The 22,822-nt window shown below is 44.4% G+C and overlaps 1 protein-coding gene across 1 annotated transcript in view; it reads left to right on the plus strand.

The window, feature by feature from the left end:
- Positions 1-22,822, plus strand: part of MUC16 (mucin 16, cell surface associated) — a 126,597-nt gene that overhangs the window by 49,379 nt on the left and 54,396 nt on the right. The window contains 13 exon segments of the mRNA XM_027774819.1: positions 1-5,218; positions 7,355-7,468; positions 9,780-9,820; positions 10,101-11,890; positions 11,978-12,646; positions 12,815-12,924; positions 13,144-13,227; positions 13,324-16,617; positions 17,496-17,623; positions 17,713-17,780; positions 18,981-19,153; positions 22,441-22,476; positions 22,719-22,778. The exon segment at positions 1-5,218 is cut by the window's left edge and continues 18 nt beyond it. Of these exon segments, the coding sequence (XP_027630620.1) occupies positions 1-5,218; positions 7,355-7,468; positions 9,780-9,820; positions 10,101-11,890; positions 11,978-12,646; positions 12,815-12,924; positions 13,144-13,227; positions 13,324-16,617; positions 17,496-17,623; positions 17,713-17,780; positions 18,981-19,153; positions 22,441-22,476; positions 22,719-22,778 (11,785 nt within the window).

Below are 22,822 nucleotides of genomic sequence, written 5' to 3' on the forward strand. Positions count from 1 at the left end.
AAAACTCTTGCCCTGACTCCTGGAATGAGTGAAACCAGCACCACTCAAGAGGTCAGCACATCCACAGAGAAAAGCACTGTGCTTCACAAGTTGCCCACTGGTGCTACAACTGAGGTCTTCAAGACAGAAAACATCTTCTCTGGCAGAACATCATTCCCTGGCTCTGATCACCATATGACATCTCCAGATATCCAGACAGGAGCAATCACTCAGCTCCCTACCTCTTCTGTGATGATAGAACCTATGGAAATAACCAGTACGACACAATTAATTCCCCCTGAGGCTACATCACCAGGTATTCATACCATGTACACACCTACAACAACCTTCTCATCAGAAACTCATCTGGCAGTGACTGACACATTACCCCATTCAGAGATGGCCACTCTTATGAGCAGAAGTCCTCAGGAAATATCATCGATGAACACTCCCTCTGCTGAAGAAACCAGCTCTCTCTATTCCTTAGCACCTATCCATGCCACAACCTCACCTTATCCTGTTGTTTCTACATCACAAGGGCACAGTCCCTCATTTCCTGTGGCTTTAACAACAGGTCTCACCTCTGGACTGGTGAAGACCACAGACATGTTGGACACAAGCTTAAAACCTGCCACCAGCTTACCACAAGATTTGAGCACTATCTCAGATGAGACACTGGTCACTTCAGAAATGATCAAAGACATGGAGATAATTCATACTTCCTTAACTACACCAGTGACCAGTATGGGGACCACCAGATCAGCAGATGATTCCCCTTCTTCTGTCTCAGCTGACTCGGAGTCATCCCAAGCCACACCACCAATGGTCACTACCCACTCTATGGGAAACACCTTGGTTTCTTCATCAAGGCCTAGATTATCTGAGACTGCAAGATTTGAAATTAATACAGCTTCCTTCATGACCTCAGGACTGAGGGAGACCAGCACCTCCCCCGATACAAGCTCATTCATAGAGGCAAGCACTGTACTTTACAAAGTACCCACTGGTGCTACCACTCAGGTCTCGATGGAAGAAGACATTCCTAGTGGAACAAGCATCAATTTCCCTTCTGAGTCCACAACATCTCCAGACATCTCCACTAAAATGATCACCACAGTGTCCACTTCTCCTATCATGTTAGAATCTACAGAAATGTCCCTCAACACCCAAACAAGTTCTCTTGGAGCGACATCCCATGGATCCCTAGCAGTGGACACATCAAGCACAGCCTCCTGGTCACAAACCCACTCATCATTGACACAGAGATTACCACACTCAGAGATGACCACCTTGATGAGTACAAGTCCTACGGAAGCATTATCAACAAGACATCGCTCTCTGGAAGACACCAACTCTCCATTTTCACAAGCACCTCTACAAGTCACAACCTCACCTTATCCTGTTGCTTCTACACCACAAGGGCACAGTCTCTCTTCTCCTGTTGCTTTGACAATGATTCCTACCTCTGGACTGGCGAAGACCACAGACATGTTGGACACAAGCTTAAAACCTGTCACCAGCTTACCACAAGGTTTGAGTACTAGCTCAGATGAGACACTGACCCCTTCAGAAGTGGTCAAAGATGTAGAGACAATTCATACTTCCTTAAACACACCAGTGACCAGAATGGGGACCACCAACTCAGTAAGTGATTCCCATTCTACTTTTTCAACTCACTCAGAGTCATCCCACATCACACCACCAATAGTCACTACCACCACTATGGGGGACATCTCAGTTTCTTCAACAGCCCCTAGATTCTCTGAGACTACAGGGATCGAAATTCAGACAACTTCTTTCATGACTCCTGAACAGAAGGAAACCAGCACTTCCAAAGACACAAGCTCAATCACTGAGATAAGCACTGTTCTTTATGAAGTGTCCAGTGTTGCTATGACCAAGGCCTCCAAAGCAGAAGTCATCTCCTCTAGCAGAACATCCATCACTTCCCCTGTTCAGTCTTCACCATCACCAAACATCACCGAGATGATCTCCACTGTCTCTCTGTCTCCTATTATGACAGAATCTACAGAAATGACTATCACCACCAAAACAGGTCTTCATGGGGCTACACCACAGGCTACACACACCAGGGACACACCAACCATAACCACAGTGGAACCAATCCATTCAGTGATGACTCAACGATTTTCACACACAGATGTGACCACTCTCTTCAGTAAAGTCCCTGAAGATGTGTCACAGACAAGCTCTTCCCCTGTGGAACAAAACAGCTCTCCTTCCCTGCTGTCTTCGCCTGCAGCCATTCCACCTTCTCATATTCCCTCTGCATTACCAGAGGGAAGCCCTTCCTCTCTTCACGCAACATCACTTTTCACCTCTGGTACACTAAAAACCACAGTTATGTCAGGCACAAGCTTAGTACCTATAACCACTTCATCTCCAAATCTGGGTAGCACATCAGGCGAGACTGTGGCCACTTCTGAAGATACCACAGATACAGAGAAAATGTATCCTTCCACAAAGATAGAAGGGAACAAAGTGGGAACTACCAGTTCTGGACATGAATCACCTTCTTCCCTCTTAGTTAACTCAGAGCTATACCAAACCACAACTCCAATGGTTAGTGCCTCTACCCTAAGAGCAACTCCTCTTCCCACCTCAATGCCAGCTTCGTTTGAGACTACAAGGATAGATGATGCAACATCTTCTTTTATGACCACTGGCTTATGGGAGACCAAAACCTCTCAGGATATCAGCTCATCGACAGAAACAAGCACTGTCCTTTCTAAAGTACCCACGGGTGCTACTACTAAGATCTCCAGTACAGAAGTCATGTCTTTCAGCAGAACATCCATCTCTGGCTCAGCTCAATTCACGAAATCACCACACATCCTCTCTGGATTGATCACTAAGCTACCCACTTCTGCCACTGTGATGGAATCTGGAGAAATGACCTCCAGCACCCAAACAGGTCCTCCTGGGGCTACAACACAGAAAACCCTTACTAGGGACATGTCAACCACAACCTCCTGGGAAAGGATTCCATCAACTCTGACTGAAGGGTTTGCACACTCAGAGATATCTACTGTCAGGAGCAGAAGTACCAAGAATTTATTTTCACCGAACCCTCCCTCTGTGGAAGAGACAAGCTCTGCCTCTTCCCCACTGACATTACCTGCCATGGTCTCACATTCTCCTGGGACCTCCCCAATTCCAAAGAGCAGTCCTTTCTCTCCTCTTCCTGCAGCTTCACATCTCACATCTAGTCTAGTGAAGACCACAGATATGTTTAACACCAGCCCAGAACTGGGAACTGGTTTGATTCCAAATTTGAGCAGCAGCTCAGTTGAAGTCCTGGCCACTTCTGAAGACTCTGTTGATACCAATCCAGTGCATCCTTCCACAAACACAGAAGTGATCGATATGGAGACCACTGATGCTGGACATAAATCACACTCCTTCATCCCAGGTGATTCAGAGCCATCCCAAACCACATCTTTAATGATTACCCCCTTTACCATGGGGAATACAACTGCTTCTACATTAACTCCTGCCTTCTCTGAGACTAGGCAGACTCTGACAGAATCAAATTTCTATCTAACCTCTGCAGTCAAGGATTCAGGCACTTCTGAAGTCACCAACTCAGTCACAGAGACTAGTACTATCCTTCCTGAAGTGCTAGCTGGTACTAGTTCTATTGGCTCCAGGGATGAAGTTACATCTTCTAGTGGGTCATCCATCACAGTCCCTTCTCAGTCCACAATGCCACTAGATATTTCTGCACAAACCATCCCTAGTCTGTCTTCTTCCTCTGTTCTGACAGAATCTGCAGAAATCACCACCACCAACACCCAAAGAGGTCCTCCTGGAATTACATCACAGAGTACCCTTACCTTGGCCACATCCATCACACCATCCTGGTCAGGAGCCCACTCAGCTGTGACTCAGAAACTTCCATACTCTGAGATGACTTCTCTTATGCACAGAGGTCCCGAGGATGTGACATGGACAAGCTCTCACTCTGTAGGAGAAACCAGCTCTTCCTCATCATTGCCATCTTTACCTGTCATGACTTCACCGTCTTCTGTTTCCTCCTCATTACTAGAGAGTAGACTCTCCTCTTCTCTTCCTGTGACTTCACAGCTCACCTCTGGCCTGCTGAAGACCACAGACGAATTGCGTAGCAGCCCAGAATCTGGAACTAGTTTACTTCCATATTTGAGCAGTACCTCAGCTGAAATGCTAGCTACCTCTAAAGTCACCACTGATACAGAGAAAATGTATCTTTCCTCAAACACAGCAATGACCAATATGGTGACCACCACCTCTGGGCATAAATTGCATTCCCCTGTTCCAACCTACTCTGAGCCACCTAGAACTACATATCCAATGGGAACTGCCTCCTCCACAGGAGAGATCTCTAGTTCCACATCAATAGCTTCCTATTTTGAGACCAAAAGTTTTGAGGCAGAGACACTTCCTTATCTGACTTCTGGATTAAAGGATACTAGTATATCCCTCGTAACCAGCTCAGCTACACCAACAAATACACCTTCATCTCCTGTGTCCACTTACCTGTTGCAGAGTTCCAAGGCTACTGTCACCTCCTCTCTGAAAACATCAGCCCCAGAGCAGCCTCCATCTTCACAATATATTGAAACTCCAGGGGGATCAGTCACCCACTTTTATGATTCTCCATCTACTGCAGGGTCCACAGCAGCAACCTCCTTCCCGGAATTTGAACTCACTACACCTGTACCAGAAAGTACTCATCACTTGAGCACAGATGTGTCACCTTCAGCTGAGACTATTTTTGCTGACACATTGGTGCCTTCTCTGTCAGAGGCCATGACTTCATCCGCTACAATTGGATTTCCAGGGACCAGCTCAACTTTCTTTACCGGTAGTCCACCTTCTAGGACAGAATCAAGGCGTGGGGATGCTACCATGTCCACCACGACAGAGAGCCTACATTCCTCGGCTTCAATACCACTCCCTGCTTCAACCTCTATTCCTACAGACTCTTCAACCAACCCAGTCGTCCATGGGATTACTTTCTTTCCAGCTACCCCACATACAGTTGATACTCGTCTTGGGACAGAGAGTAGCACCACTGAAAAACCTATGATTGTGGTCAGTCCTGCTTTGGAGACTTCGACCCAGCCAGCGAAGACATCTTTATCATCCATTTCACATCCCAGAATGACAGAGAGTGTTGACTTAGGAACAGTGACAAGTGCTTCCCAAGTTCATCCTCTCTCAACACATTTGACAAGTAAGGATCCAAAGCCCCTATATTCCCATTCTTGGGGGCTCATAGAATACGGCCCTTTCCTAAGAGAGAAAAAAACATTAATTAATTAGGAGTTTATTTCTACACCAGAAATTCTTTTAGAAAAGATTTGTTGATCTAACTTCAGTTCCAGAAACTAGGCCAGACTTTGCAAAAACAAAACAAATGAAAAATAATCAAGTATAGTTGGTTCTTTGTATCCATGGGTTCCACATCCATGGATTCAACCAAGTATGTATTCAACCAACCACCACTGCTTATATAGTTATTAATGTGTACTATGTAGTTAGGCCTATAGCGATTGTGTCTGTACTGAGTACAGTTTTTGTTTTTTCATTATTCCCTAAATGATACAGAAAAAAGAAAACAATTTACATAGCATTTGCATTGTTTTAGATATTAAGTAATCTAGAGATTATTTAAAATACATGAAAGGATGTGCATAGATTATAAGCACATATTACACCATTTTATTGGGTCAGGAAAAGTCATGTTTTTTTTCTGTTTTTCTATGTAAAAAGCATTATGACTTTTCTGATGACCCAATATATGAGGAACTTGAGCATCTGCAGAGTTAGGTACGCATGGGGAGTTCTGGAATCAACCCCTCACAGATACTGAGAAACAACTATAGCTGAATAATTATAGTACCAAGATGGATGTGCCAATTACTACTAGTTATGATGATGATAATAATACCAACAGCAAATGCTTATACAGCACTTATCCTGTGTCAAGTGCTATTTTCATAAGTTATTGAATCCTCATTGTAACATTATTTGAAGTAGGGACTATTATAAGCCTATTTTTTGATGAGGAGGATATTGAGACAAGGTAAGTAATTTTCTCAAGGTCATAAAGCTAGTAGGCAACAGAGCTAAGATAACTCAAACTGTGTGAATCTAGGAATCTCATGCTTTTAACCATTAGACTAAGTAGGAAAAGCTGGAGAGGTAGAAGGAAAACCAAGAGTTTCTAGCATAACAGAAGCCATAAGAGGGACATTTTCAGGAAAGAGAAATGGTAAGTTTTGTCAAGTGTGGCAGAACAGCCAAGTTGAAATGAAGTTGGTAAGTGCTTTGGGAGCATGAAGAGTCTCAGGACTTCTAGTGAAGGGAGTATTGGTGAGGTGTAGAGGACCAGCAAAACTGCTAAAATTATTCATAGATACAGAACCTTTCAAAGAAGGGCTTCCGTCTTTGAGTTCAATATGTTTCCATATTGAGAATAAAAGTCAAAAGCAAGGGAGAAATGAAATTAAAAGGTGAGTGAATAAAAATTGAGAAGACAATGTACTTTCTGGTACTTTTGATGTGGGAAGGACCCAAAAACCTAGGAGAAGAAACACCACTTTCAAGAGGTCAGTAGATGAGGACAATAACCTGGGAATTCCATTCCTCAGAAAGGGATGAATTTGGCACTAACTTTTGTACTGAATACAAATCCAAAGTAGCCTTCAACTATTCCAGCACCTGCTTCACTAGACAATATTTAAAGACGGTTACTTTGGCCTTCAACTAGCTTTAACAAGTCTCAAGAACATTAGACACATTGGTGCCCATTGATCCAAGACTTAAAACATGACTCAGTAATGGATATTCAGTTAAAAAAAATAAATGGGATGTTAAGAAGATGGATACATGGATAAAAGGAAGAATGGAGAGATGGGTGAATGGAATGGAGGATGTACTGGACTATGGGAAAAGTTATGACACACTTTTCCATGCAAAAATATGTCATAACTTTTCCAGTGACCATAGAGAAGGAATAATAAATAAGAGAGAATGAAGAAAGTAAGTGTGGAAATGAAATGAAGTAAAGATTGAGACAAGGAGGAAAGAAGGGAGCAAAGATGAAAAGAATGGAAGGTAGGAGGAAGGAAGAATGGAGAATATATGATCTGGGAATGGATGAAAGGAAGGATGGATGAATCTATGGGTAAATGGATGTATCTGGGAACAGAGATAGCTACTCACATCATATAATCCTGGCTCAAGTTCTCACAGATGAACTTGTGTGAACTTGAAAAGAGGTAAAATCAGTTCAGTGGACGCTTTTAGACAATGTTCTCCTGAGTGAGGTGAGTTACCCAGTTTTCTTCCCCACTCTCACCCATAGGAACAGATGGCATTGTGGAACGTATCACAAAGATACCCAATGAAGCAGGGCATAGACGCACTGCAAGACCAGACAAGGGCCCTCTGGCATTCACATCATCTGCCAGTCCAAAAGGTAGGTTCAATATTACTTCCCCAGGCTGGCAGGTGGCATGGTGGTTGGGGTGCTGGATTCCACATGGCTGACCGCTGTTTGAGTCCAGGACCTGGTGGCTTGCTTTCTCACTTTCTCTCTCTCTCTCTCTCTCTCTCATCAAATATAAGAGCAATAATAATAATAACAATGAATAAATACAATGAATAATTGTAAAAATTGTTTACTTCCTATTAATGCAAATTCTGGCCTATTTCTTGTCCCAGACAGATAAAATGCTTATTTTCTTTAGAGAGAGAATCATATGTAGCTGTCACGGGTCTCCCTATCTAAGTCGGATATCTGTCTAATGGCTGCCAGGTGTATGCTGCCACTTCTCACAGCATGATGAATGCATTTAGTTCAGGGTTGGATATGCCACTTCACAAATTTAACCCAGTTTAACTTAATTCTGAAAATGCTTCTTAGTATGTGTCAGAGATACTGGTAAAAAACTGAACATGCACAGATGAAAATATTTCAGCATCGCATCCATGGAATGCTGGGTTCAGTAGGAGGAACAGCAAAGAAACAAAATAATTATGATGCAACATTTTTTTTTGAGAGGTTTTTGCTATAGGGTGCATGCACTCACCAGAAAGACAGAGAGAGACAGAAAGCAAGAAATTACCCCCCAGGGAGGATGGCCATGCTGCAATCCCTTCTCCTCTACTCTCCTCTCAGGATCTTGGGCATGCATGCACAAGTGCCTGGTGTGTTTAAGCCACCAGGTACGGGACTCAAACTGCTATCGACTACATGGAGTCTAGCAACATAGCCATTACATCAACTGCTGGTCCCATGATGCAACATTTTTAAAAAGGATTATTTATTTAATCTTATTTATCATTACTATTATTTTTAATTTGCTACAAGGTACATGCACTCCCCAGAGAGAGTGAGAGAGAGAGAGTGAGAAAGCAAGTTGCCTGGTCCAGGACTCAAACCGCAACTAGCTGTGTGGGAGTCTAGCAGCTTAATCACCATCCCACCTACTGGCTGAAATTATGACGTAACTTTAAAAAGAGGTAATGTGGGGACCAGCAGGTGGCACGGTGGTTAAGATGCTGAACACTCCCACATGGCTGACCAGGGTTTGAGTCCTAGACCTGGCGGCTTGCTTTCTCACTCACCCCTCGCCCCCATGTCTCTCTCTGTCAAATTAAAAATAAATGAATGAATAAATAAAATAAAATAAATAATATTTTTTTAAAAAAAGAAGGAAATAATGGGGCTGGGCCCATAGTGCAGCAGTTATGTGCTGTGCAGAGGAAGCCAGATCCCACATGGCTAACTAAGGTTTGAGTTCTGACCCTGGCAACTTCCATGCAAGGTGCCTGAGTGTCTAGGATCCTGACGGGATAGAGAATTACAGGAAAGGGTTTTGCAGTGTGACTGGAGAGTGCTTTCTTTTTTTCTCTCTTTCTTTTTTTTTTTTCTTTTCTTTTTTCCCCCCTTTTGGCTGTAGGGCACATGTGCTTGCTGGAGAGAGACAAAGACAGAGAGAGAAAGTGAGAAATCACCCTTACAGGGGATTGGCCATGTCATAATCCCTTCTCCTCCGTTCTCCTTGACGCAAACCACAGTCGACTACGTGAGAGTCCAGCGACATAGCCATCACTCTAACTGCTGGTTCCCAGAGAGAATATGTTTTGTGAAACTTTCTCTAAAGAATGTGTCAGAGGGAGCAGCAGATGGTGTTGTGACTAAAGGATGCATCCCACATGGCCAACTCTGTGGTTTAAATCCTGGACTCAGTGGCTTAAAAATCACACTGGGCACGGGACCAGCAGATAGCATAATGGCTACATCACTGGACTCCCAGACTCCCATGTAGTTGACCACAGTTCAAGTCCTGGACCCAGTGGCTTAAACTCACACTGGGCATGTGTGCATACCTGCCCAAGAAGAGAATGGAGGAGAAGGGATTGTGGTGTGACCATCCCCCCTGGGGGGTGATTTCTTGCTTTCTGTCTCTCTGTCTCTATCTTTCTAGAGAGCACATGCACCCTATAGCAAAAAAAAAAAAAAATTCTCATAAAAACAAAAACAAAAAAAATCACACTGGATATGTGAATGTGGATGCCCTAAGAGGAGAAGTTATGAGACAGATAACAGAGCCAAATACTGATTGCAATCATTTTTTCCATTCCAAAATCATCCCAGATGCATTCCAGGCAGTAGTAATTAAGAAAAATTCCTCCCCTTTCCTTATATGGAAAACAAAAACTATCGCCAATTCACTAAGAGTAATCATTTTATCCAAATCATGTGTCCATCCCTCATTTTACAGGACTGCACACGGAAGGGTCAAAAAGAACAGAGACTACCACTGCAGCTCAGAAGACCACAGCTCTGAAGACCACCTCCACAGCTCTGAAGACCACCTCCACAGCTCAGAAGACCACAGCTCAGAAGACCACCTCCACAGCTCTGAAGACCACCTCCACAGCTCAGAAGACCACCTCCACAGCTCTGAAGACCACCTCCACAGCTCAGAAGACCACCTCCACAGCTCTGAAGACCACCTCCACAGCTCAGAAGACCACCTCCACAGCTCTGAACCACAGCTCAGAAGCCCACAGCTCAGAAGACCACCTCCGCAGCTCAGAAGACAACCTCCACAGCTCTGGAGACCACCTCCACAGCTCTGAAGACCACCTCCACAGCCGCTCTAACCAACAGAATCTCTACTCCTACTTCAGAAACACAGGCTCTCCTGAAGACAGCAGGGAGAACAGCCAGCACAAGCACAACAGGAATGAGCATCACGACTGCAGATGTTTCCCGTGATCTTCCAGGGGGTGCAGCCTCATTGGCCACTGGACTTGGGTCAGAGACCAGTATAACAGTACCTGGAACAGTCCCATCTGTTTTTAATAGAGAATCAGAGACCACAGCCTCGCTGGCGCCCCATTCTGAGGCAGGGACGTATGCAGCTGTTCAACCTCTGACTGTTACCACTGGTGAGCCAGATACAACAGCCTCTTGGGCCATCCATCCTGCAGAGACCACTCCAACTATGTCCAAGACAACTCTGAATATTTTCCATAGTGAATCAGATACCACACTCTCAATAGCCACCAGTTTGGGGGCAGAAGTTGACTCACTTGTTCCAACGTCAGTTGTGTCTCCTGGCATATCAGATATGGTGACTTCATTGGCTTCTAGTCCTCAGGCAGAGACAAGTATGTTTACTCCAACTCTGACTGATTCCCCAGATGAACCAGAGCCCACAGCCTCAAGGGTCACCCATCCTGGGGCACAGACCAGTTATTCCACTCCAACTCTGGCTGTTTCGCCAAGTGTGTCAGAACCGGTGACCTCACTAGATACTAGTTTGGGAGCAGAAGCCAGCTTAGCTGTTCAGAGTATGACTATTTCTCCTGGTGACCTAGACACAATATCATTGGTCACCCATCATACGGAGACAAGAACACCCATTCCCAGGACAACCCCAAGTTTTTCCCATGGTGAGTCAGATACCACACTTTCAATGGCCACCATTCCTGGGGCAGAAGTCAGTTCAACTGGTCCAGCAACAAGGATCTCATCTGGTGTAGCAGATATGGTGACCTCACTGGTCACTAGTTCTGGGGCAGGTATCAGTACAACTCTTTCAACACCAACTGAGTCTTTACGTAAGCCAGAAACAACAATCACATGGGTAACTCATTCTACAGGGGCCAGCACAGCAGTTCCCAGGACAGCCCTCGATATTTCCCATAGTGAATCAAATACTATACCTTCAATGGTCACCAGTCCTGGGACAGAAGCTGGTTCAACTGCTCCAAGTGTTTCACCTCGAGTAGCAGGAGGGGTGACCACACTGGTCACTAGTTCTGGGACAGGCACCAAGACAATGCTTTCAACATGGACTGAGTCCTCACATAATCCAGAGGCAACAGCTTCATGGGTAACTCATCCTGCAGAGACCAGCACAACAGTTCTCAGGACAACCCCTCATCTTGCCCATAATGAGTCAGACACCAGACCTTCAACAACCATTATTCCTAGGATAGAAGTCAGTTCAACCAGCCCAGGAACAAGTATCTCACCTGGTATAGCAGATACACTGACCTCACTGATCTCTAGTTCTGGGACAGAAACCAGAACAACTTTTCCAACACTAACTGAATCCTCATCTGAGCCAGAGGCAACTTCAAGGGCTGCAGAGACCAGCACAACAGTTCCCAGGACAACCTCCAGTCTTTCCCACAGGGAATCACTTACCACAACTTCTTTAGCCAGCAGTTCAGGGACAGAAGCCATTTCAGCTGTTCCAACATTTAATATTTCACCTGATATACCAGGGGTGGTGACCTCACTGGTCACTAGTTCTGGGGCAAGCACCAGTACAACTCTTTCAACACCGACTGAGTCTTTACGTAAGCCAGAAACAACAATCACATGGGTAACTCATTCTACAGGGGCCAGCACAGCAGTTCCCAGGACAGCCCTCAATATTTCCCATAGTGAATCAAATACTATACCTTCAATGGTCACCAGTCCTGGGACAGAAGCTGGTTCAACTGCTCCAAGTGTTTCACCTCGAGTAGCAGGAGGGGTGACCACACTGGTCACTAGTTCTGGGACAGGCACCAAGACAATGCTTTCAACATGGACTGAGTCCTCACATAATCCAGAGGCAACAGCTTCATGGGTAACTCATCCTGCAGAGACCAGCACAACAGTTCCCAGGACAACCCCTCATCTTACCCATAATGAGTCAGACACCAGACCTTCAACAACCATTATTCCTAGGATAGAAGTCAGTTCAACCAGCCCAGCAACAAGTATCTCACCTGGTATAGCAGATACGGTGACCTCACTGATCTCTAGTTCTGGGACAGAAACCAGGACAACTTTTCCAACACTAACTGAATCCTCATCTGAGCCAGAGGCAACTTCAAGGGCTGCAGAGACCAGCACAACAGTTCCCAGGACAACCTCCAGTCTTTCCCACAGGGAATCACTTACCACACCTTCTTTAGCCAGCAGTTCAGAGACAGAAGCCAGTTCAGCTGTTCCAACATTAAATATTTTGCCTGATGTATCAGAGGTGGTGACCTCACTGGTCACTAGTTCTAGGACAGAAACCAGTAATGCTATTTCAACTCTGACTCTTTCTCCTAGTGAACCAGAGACCACAGCCTCATTGGTCACCCATCCTGGGACACAGACAAATTCCACTATTTCAATTCAGAATGTGTCCTCTAGTGAGCCAAATACAACTGCCTCACAGATCACCCATCCTGTGGAGACCAGCACAACAGTTCCTGAGGCAACACCTGGTCTTTCCCACAGTGAAACAGATACCACACCAACAGCCACAAGTCCTGAGGCAGAAGCCAGTTCAGTTACACCAACCCCAAGTGTTTCAGCTGGAGTACAAGGAGTGGTCACATCACTGGTCACTAGTTCCAGGGAAGACACCAGTATGACTCTTTCTCCTGGTGAACCAAAGACCACCCATCCTGGGGCACAGACTAGTTCAGCCTCTCCAATACCAACTATCTCATCTAGTGTGTCAGAGATGATGACTTCACTAGTCACCAGTTCTGGGACAGAGACAAGCATCGTTACTACAACTCCAACTGTCTCCCCAGCTGTCATGGATACCACAGCCTCATGGGTCACCCATCCTGGAGCAGAAGCCAGTTCAATTGTTCCAACTCTGACGATTTCCCCTAGTGAGCCAGATACAACAGCTTCATGGGTCATCCATCCTATAGAGACCAGCACAATAGTTCCCCAGGCAATCTCATATATTTCCCATAGTGAATCAGAAACCATACATTCAACAGTCACCAGTCCCAGAGCTCAATCCAGTTCAGCTGCTTCAACGTCAACTGTTTCACCTGGGGTGCCAGGGGTGGTGACCTCACTGGTCACCAGTTCTAGGGAATTGACCAGTACAACCATGCCAACTCTAACTCTTTCTTCTGGTGAACCAGAGACCACAGCCTCATTGGTCTCCCATCCTGAGTCACAGACAACTGCAGCCACTCCAACTCTGACCATCCCTTCTCATGTACCAGGGCTGGTGACTTCACCGGTCACTAGTTCTGGGACAGAGACTAGTATGTTTCCAACCCTGACTGATTATACAGATCAACCAGAGACTATAGCTTCATGGACCACCCCTCCTGAGGTAGAAGCCAGTTCTGCTGTTCGGACTCTGACTGTGTTTCCTGGTAAGCCAGATACAACAATCTCATTGTTCACCCATCTTGCAGAAAATAGTCCAACTGCTCCCAGGTCAACCACAAGTTTTTCCCATCATGGATCAGACACCACATCTTCAACAGCCATCAGTCCTATGGAAGTCAGTCCAACGATTCCAACAACTATCCCACCTGGTGTACCAGATATGGCAACCTCGCTGGCCACTAGTTCTGGGACGGACACCAGTACAACTTTTGTAACACTGACTGAGTCCTCACATAAGCTGAGGACAACAGCCTCATGGATAACTCATATTGCAGAGAGCAGCCCGGTGATTCCCAGGACAACTCCAAGTTCTTCCCATAGTGAATCAGACACCATGCCCTCAATGGCCACCAGTCAAGCCAGCTCAGCTGTTCCAACTACCTCACCTGGAGTACCACAGGTGGTGACCTCACCAGTCACTAGCTCTGGGACAGATATCAGCAAGCCTCTTTCAACGCTCATTCTTTCTTCTGGTGAGCCAGAGACTACAGCATCACTAGTCACCCCTACTGGCGGACTGACTAGTTCAGCCATTCCAGCTTCAATGGTCTCCCTTGGTGTTCCAGGGATGGTGACCTCACTGGTTACTAGTCCTGAGGCTGAAACCAGTACAACTTTCTCAGCTCTGACTGACACAGCATCTCCACTGGTCACTGATTCTTGGCTAGAAACTAGTTCAACTATTCAGACTCTGACTGTTTCTCCCAGCGAGTCAGATAAAACAGCCTCATGGCTTACCTATTCTGCAAAGACCCACACACCTATTTCCAGACCACCATCAGATTTTCCCCATAGTGAGTCAGACACTAAACCTTCAATGGCTACTATTCCTTGGGCAGAAGTCAGTTCAACCAGCCCAGCAACTAGTATCTCACCTGGTGTAGCAGAAACAGTGACCTCACTCATCACTAGCTCTGAGAAAGAAACCAGTACAATTTTTCCAACACTGAATGAGTCCTCATCTGCACTGGAGACAACAGCTTCATGGGTCACCTATACTGAAGAGACCAGCTCAACAAGTCCTAGGACACTCTCCAATCTTTACCATAGTGAATCAAATACACCCTCAACGGTCACCAGTCCTGGGACAGAAGTCAGTTCATCTGTTTCAACTCCAACTATTTCACCTGGGGCATCAGGTGTGGTGACCTCACTGGTCACTAGTTCCAAGAAAGTCACTGCTACAGCTATTCCAACTTTGACTCTTTCTCCTGGTGAACCAGAGACCACAGCCTCATTGACCACCCATCGACCTCATACAATTTCAGCCATTCCAACTCTTGTGGTTTCCTCTGGTGAGTCTGAAACAACAACCTCACGGGCCACTCATCCTGCAGAGACAAACACACCTGTTTTTAGAACAGTCCCCAATTTTTCCCAGAGTGAATTAGACACCACACCTTTACAGGCCACCAGTTCTGGGGCAGAAGCCAGTTCAATCATTCTGACAACTATCTCAACTGGTGCAGCAGATACAGAAACCTCGATAATCACTAGTTCTAGGACAGACACCAGTACTTTTCCAGCACTGACTGAAACGTCACATGGACCAGCGACAACAGCCTTATGGGCTATAGAGACCAGCACAACAGTTCCCAGGACAATCCCATATTCTCCCCATAATAAAACAGACACCAGACCCTCCACAGCTACCAGTTCTGGAACAGAAGTCAGTTCAGCTGTTCCAACGACTATCTCACCTGGTATACTGGAGGTGGTAACCTCTCAGGACATAAGTTCTAAGACAGACACAAGTGTCACTTCCTCAACTCCAACTCTTTCTTCTGGTAACATAGAAGCCACAGCCTCATTGGTCACACATTTTGGGGCACAGGGTGGTTCCACTGTTGCAACTCCAAACGTTTCCTTGGGTGAGCCAGAGACAACAACCTCATGGATTACTCATCCTGCGGAGACCATCACATCTGTTTCCAGAACAACCTCAAATCTTTCCCATGTTGGATCAGACACCACAGCTTTAACTGCCAGCAGCCCTAGGGCAGAAGGAAGTTCAGTCATTGCAACAACTCTCTCTCCTGGTGAACCAGATAAAGTCACCTCACAGGTCACTAGTTCTAGGGCAATGACCAGTACAACTATTCCAATTCCAACTCTTTCTCCTGGTGAACCAAAGGCCACAACCATGTTGTTCACTCACTCCAGTAGAGAGACAAGCACAAAATTTCCTGCTTCAACCATTTTTCCTCATTTATCACAGACCACAGTCTCTCCATCCTTCAGACCAGGGGTGGAGATTAATACTGCCATTCCAACCCAGACCATCTCTGTTGGTGGATCAGAAACAACATCCTCTCTCTTCATCCCATCTGTGACTGAGATCAGCAGAGGTGATCTAGGTCCAACTCTCTCATCTGGTGTGCCTGAAGAAACAGTCTCACTCTCCACTCATTCTGGGACAGAGACTAGCATGATAATTCCAACTTCAGTTCGTTCCCCTGGTTTACCAGAGACCACAAGTTTATTGGCCACCAGCCCTTCAGCAGAGACTAGCACAAGTATTCCAACTCTGACTATTTCCCATGGTGTTCCTGGGCTTTCCAGTACTCATACAACAACTCCCAAGCTTCATACTATAACTTCCAGAAGCACAGACACCTCACCACCTGTGACTTCAATAGGGCTCTCAGAATTTTCCAGGACTGTCACAGGGACCACTACAACCTTGACACCATCAGAAACTCAAACGGCATTTAAAACCAGTCATGGAGAAGGATCAAATCCAACCACTATTCTGAAAACCACCACTGTTGAGACCACTAATTTAGCTACCACAGGCTCAAGGCCCACTGTGACCAGGACCACAACCACCTTCAACACAATGGCTGGAAGTCCTTTTGCTCCTCTGACCACACTAGGGATGTCCACCTCAGCCCCTGGGAGTATGACTTCAGGAACAAGTAAGAGCAATTTTTAAAATTATAACAAGATACATAATATAAAATTTTTCATTTTAACCATTTTAGTGTACTGTTCAGTGGTATTAATTACATAGACACAGCTGTGCAACCATCACCACTATCTGTATTTCACTTAGCATAATGTTGTCAAAGTTTATTCATGTTATAATACGTATCAGAACTTTGTTCCTTTTTATGGAATAATATTCTGTTATATGGATATACTACATTTTGTCTATCCAATCATCTGTTGATAGACACTATGGATGTTTTCACCTTTTGACTATTGTGAACAATGCTGCAGTGAACATCAGGATACAGTATCTGTTTGAATCCCTGTTTTCAATTTTAAGGGAGGAATTTCTGGGTCACATGATGTATTAGTTTGCTAGGGCTGCTGTAACAAAATATCACAAAATGGGTGACTTAAAAACAGATATTTTGTCTCATTGTTCTGGAAACTAGAGGAGAACCTCAGGAAAATGCATAGAATATGCACTTTAGAGGGGTAAGGGGAGGGAGTTGGGGTATTTATCCACCAACTCCCATCATTCACAGCTGGAAAGATGCTCCCTGGGCCTGTTAACTGCTCAAGACAAAGAGATACAGGTATTAGTGATGAAATTGTAAGAGGCAGGTGGCTGTGGGAGTAGCGTGGCCCATTTATCCAAGATCTTGGATAAAGTAAAAACTGTAAGTCTGTATCTCAGGAATCCACACAATCCTGGGCAGATGAGAGTAGTTTACCATACACAGGAAGGTCTTGGACAGTGACTACCACAAAAGGAACTTCAAGTAGGACAAGCGAAGCTAGACTCAGCTTTTCCCCCATCTTGGGGCTTGACTCAGGACTGGTCTCTACTTACCCTTCTCCACAGCAGCTGAAGTTCCTTTGTTGGTGCCTTTTACCGTCAACTTCACCATCACCAACCTGCACTATATGGAAGACATGGCGCATCTGGGTTCTGAGATATTCAACACCACTGAGAGGACTCTGCAGTATCTGGTAAGAGCTCTCCACCAAAGTCCACCTCAGTCCTGTCACACACCACTGCCCTGTTCCCTCCAACTCATCTTTCTCTCCTTCCTCCCCAGCTCAAGCCCTTGTTCCAGAACAGCAGTGTTGGTTTCCGCTACACTGGCTGCAGGCTGACCTTGCTCAGGTGAGACACTTCCATGGCACCTACATCAACCCCAATTATGTTCTTTTTTGGTGACCTAGAACCCAGACAGCCACAGCTACTCAAGCCTTTAATGAGAGACAGTATAGCATAGCATACCCCCAAACACCTGGATTTAAACCACTACTCTTCCATTTGCCAGCTCTGTGACCTTCAGCAAGTCACAGAACCTCTCTGTTCCTCAATCACTTTGTCTGTGAAATGGTGTAACAGCATTCCCTTATTTAATAGCAGTCCCTTACTATTTGTTCTACCAGGCTCTCTCTCTGTCTCTCTCCATATATTGATAAACACACACACACACACACACACACATTATTATATTATATGTGTGTGCATATATATATAAATACATAGATAGATGATAGACACACACACATATATATACACACACACATTTGTTCTACTAGAATATATATATCCATATTTGTTCAACTTGAATATATGTATATCCTAGTAGAGCAAAAATCAAATGTATGGGACCAGCAGATGGCATAACGGTTTTGTCACTGGACTCCCACATGGCCGACTGTCCTTTAAGTCTCAAACCTAATGGCTTGAAACACCCTGGGCATATGTGCATGCATGCCCCAAATCCTGAGAGGAGAATGGAGAAGAAATTGTGGCATGGCCATCCTCCTGGGGGGGTGATTTTTTTTCACTTACTGTCTCTATCTCTGTCTTTCCAGCAAGCACATGCACCCCATAGCAAAAATCCCTCTCTCTCTCTTAAAAAATAAATAAAATGTGCCCAACATAAAATAATGTTCTTTGCTAGAGATGATGGGCATGGTAATATATCACACACTTCAGGCATGCTTTGAAAACCCAAGGGAAAAATAAAAAGCAAAATGTTTCATGGACACAAAAATGGAAAATTATCTTTTGATGATAATGTGTATGGTCATATCTTTGACTGGACTAATATAAATGTGTATTCATTCATGCTGGGAAAATTCATTTTGTATGCTATAAGGACATCATACAGTGATTGAATATAAGAAGTGAAAAATTAAAGAAAGAAAAGAAAATCCATTCTGTACCCCACAAAGGTATTTACAATTAAGTGTAAATACGAAATTTTCAAAAAGGAGGGGGTTACAATTGGAGGAAGGAGTTGTCAAGAGTATCCAACTCTCAAGCATCTCTCTATATCCCTGTTCCCATGTCTTCCATCCTCAGGGCTGAAAAGGCTGGAAAGGGCACTGAAGTAGATGCCGTCTGTACCTACCAGTCAGATCCCACAGGCTTCCGGATCAACAGGGAGTGGCTGTACTGGCAGCTAAGCCAGCAGACCCGTGGTATCACTCGGCTGGGCTTCTACACCCTGGACAAGAACAGTCTCTATGTCAATGGTAAGTGGCTATGCTGGAACTGGGGTCCCTTCCTGCACCCCAGATGGGTCTCACTGCAGTGGAGTTTGTGTGTACTTTTATTCATAGTTCTTGGTCAAACTAGAATTTCCATAGGGGCTCAGTTCTCTCTCCTAAAGGGGACCTTTATGTGGAAATAAAGATCATCTCCACCCTCTTCTCATCCCCATGACCACTCAGAGACCCAGTTGGAGCACATGAACAGAGGAGGAAAGGATAAAGCAAGTCCATGGTGGTGTTGGGGTCAACTCATCCCCAACAAGCAATGACTTCCCAATTAAATGACTGATCCACATTTTTCTCACCTTTATGGAAACTTCTGGATGTTTAGTCCTTTTCCAAGGACCATTTGGAGCTATACTCTACCTGAGAAACAAACTACAAAAGTCATAGTAATGTTTTTAGCAATAAAATCTTTGCAACACTGTTCTTGGCAACACCGCCAACAATAACACCTGTAACAAAGGTTCATATTGGGGCCAGGAAGTGGGGTAGTGGTTAAAGTGATGGATCCCATATGGCCAACTCTGCAGTTTGAGTCCCGGAACCAGCGGTCTGTGAATCGCTCCAGGCACGTGTGCCTGCATGCCCAAAATCCCAAGTGGAGATTGGAGGAGAAGGGATTTTCCTGCAGTATGGCCATCCTCCCTCGAGGTGGGGGGTGATTTCTCACTTTCCCTCTCTCTGTCTTTCTCTGGTGAGTGTGCCCTATAGAAAAATAAATGAAAATAATTAAAACAAGATATCAATAGTGCTAAGGTTGAGTGAGTGCTATATGCAGATTCATAATTCCGGTACAAACCTAGCATACCCAAGGGAAATGGATTTCCTTTCCGCTTTCACATCCCAGGATGAAATACTTCATCCTCTTCTTTACTCCCACTGCTTCCCACAGGAGTCTAGTTGGAACATGAGGATGGTAGGGAAAGTAGGAAGTTATAAGACCCTGTAGTTGAAGTTATAGGACCCTGTAGTTAATTCTTCCCTAGTGAACAATGAGTGCTCAGTGCAAGCTTCATTCTACTTTATCCTCTTCATCATGACAACTTAAGGCTCATTCTCAGTTTCCACAGGCCAGCTGAAACGACACTGACACCCTTAGCAAATACACCATGAATAATTGTTTACTCAACCTGGTTAGCAACAAGGCCCACTAAGAACCACAACTGTAATAGCAACTCAGGTTCCAGGAATTGTGATTAAACTGTATTTGTATTATCTCATATTAACCTTACCCAAAACTCTGAGTTATTTTACTTCTATTTTTCTAATTGTAAGAGGGCATATGTGCTCACCAGAGAAAAACAGAGAGACAGAATGAGGGAGAAAGTATCCTCCCCCCCCCCCAGTGGATCATGGTCATGCTACAATCCCTTCTCCTCCACTTCTCCATCCCATCTGGATTTGAGGCATGCATGCATACATGTCAGTGTGTTTTTCAAGCCACCAGGGCTGGGATTCCAAATGGGGTTGGCCATGGGGGACCCAGCTCTCTTATCTAATAGATTATATGGCCAGCCCTGCTTTTACTTTTTTTTAAAGGTTCATTTATTTATTTTGAGAGAGAGAAAAAGAAAGAGGGGAAGAGAGAGGGTTTTCACACTATGATCCTCCAGCCTCAGCCAGCCCTATGTCATCAACAAATGAACCTGGTGTATACGGGGAGGCTTTAGGATGTGAAACAAGGACTTTCCCATAAGGGTCCATCATCACAGAGCATTCCATTACTGGTACATCATAATCTATTCTTATACTAATTTTCATAGAGAGCCATTAATCCAATCAAGGAGTGAGTCATTTGCCCAGGATCACCCATCTATAACCCATGACAGAATGAAGACTTCAGTCAATGATTGAAGACTCACATAAACTCCAGGCTCCTAACCACCAGGTCATAGTGCAGACCATCCAAACAGAGAGCACCCCAAGTCTCAGGACAGGAAGAGGCATAGATGACCTGTAATCTAACAATCTAACCTAATGCTTGATTAATTATTTCCCCTCTTTGTCCACTTAGAGATTTCTTTTGTATCTCATTTTAAATATATCCTGTTCCGGGTCTATAAAAGTTTTGTGGCAAGATCAGGACTAATTTAATACCATGGTACACAGTGTGGATATTGTTGAGTGACAGATCTCTGTTTTATGTGATACTGGACAAGCCATGGAATCTCTCCAGGTTTACCATCCCATGTGTAGAATAGAATGAAAATACCATTTAGGATTACTCTGATGATCAAACGAACTAACTCAGGAGTAACTCAGATAAATTCAGGGCTCTCCTGGATCCTTGCTTTACTTACATCTGCATCAGAGCTCAGGGAAAAAAAAGAAAATCCATGGCCCAGAAAAACACTCATGAGAGGCTGTCACGTGGCGTGGTGGTTAAACACACTGAACTCCCACATGGTTGACTGCGGTTTGAGTCCTGGACTGGACAGCTTGCTTTCTCACTTTCTCTTTACCTCTCTCTTTCTCTGGTCAAATTAAAACAAATAATAATAAAGTTAAATAAAATAATTCTTAAAAACTAAAAACATCCATCTGATCTCCAAATCTCTTCTTCTTTTCAGCATCCCACTGTTTCCCCCAAATTTCCCCTGATATTTCAAATTGTACATACCATTCCCTTCCTCCATTTCTCTATACCTTATTATTATTTTTTTTTAAGATTTTTGCCATGGGGTACATGTGCTCACCAGATAGAAATGGTGCAAGGGGAATCTTGTCAGGAAACTGTTTTTTTAACAAATGAGTAAAGCTCTCTTATTAAAAGACAGACTCACAGCTTGGTTCAAAATGCTATTAAAAACAAACAAAAAACAAGACCCTGGCATTTGACAGAAACTGGACAAATATGGAAGATTTACTACTGAGTAAAGCAAACCAGACTATGAAAGGGAAACATTGTATATCCCCACTTAATATGCACCTAATATCTACACTCTATGGTGGGAATTGAAAGATTAGAGGATATAGAAGCATGGAGAATGGTTGTGGATACTGCAGTCAGTGTAGGAGGAAGATGAGAGGTGGGGGAAGGTGAGAAGAAAATCAGAAGAAAAATAGAAAGGCAAGACATTTAAGGGCCACAGAAATGAAGGGTTGTCAGTTGATGATAACGTGTATGGTAATATCTTTAACTGGACTGGTGTGCAATGTATTTATGCTGCAAAAATTCATTTTACAAGCTGTTGTGATGTACAGTGATTGAATGTATAAAATAAATTTTAAAAGACAAAAATTTAACTTTCCCTCTCTATTTGCAGGTTATAACCATCGATACTGGAGTTCCACCACCAGTAGTGAGTAGTCAAAGTTGGGAGATTCTACTGCCCCTAGAACCCTTCCCCTGCAGAGTGCATTTTTCAGAAGAGAAACTGAAAATGCCTCCTCCCTAAGTTCCCAGATACAGCCTCAAAGTAACCTTTAACCCATCTAAGGTCTTGATCTGAGTCAAGACAGAAACCCAAATTCCAATGAATAGCTTCTACTATATATATATTCCAGAGGATGGTACCCAATTTTTCCCATTTTCTTTCCTAAGATCCAGTGACGTCTACGTACTCTCCAGAACTTTCCACGTCCTCCATCCCCAGCTCTCCAGGTAGGAACCTGCTCTCTGGGTCCTATCAAACGTCAACATTGCAT

Source organism: Tupaia chinensis, unplaced genomic scaffold (assembly GCF_000334495.1).
Source record: "Tupaia chinensis unplaced genomic scaffold, TupChi_1.0 Scaffold000482_1, whole genome shotgun sequence".
Classification (NCBI taxonomy): Eukaryota; Metazoa; Chordata; class Mammalia; order Scandentia; family Tupaiidae; genus Tupaia; species Tupaia belangeri.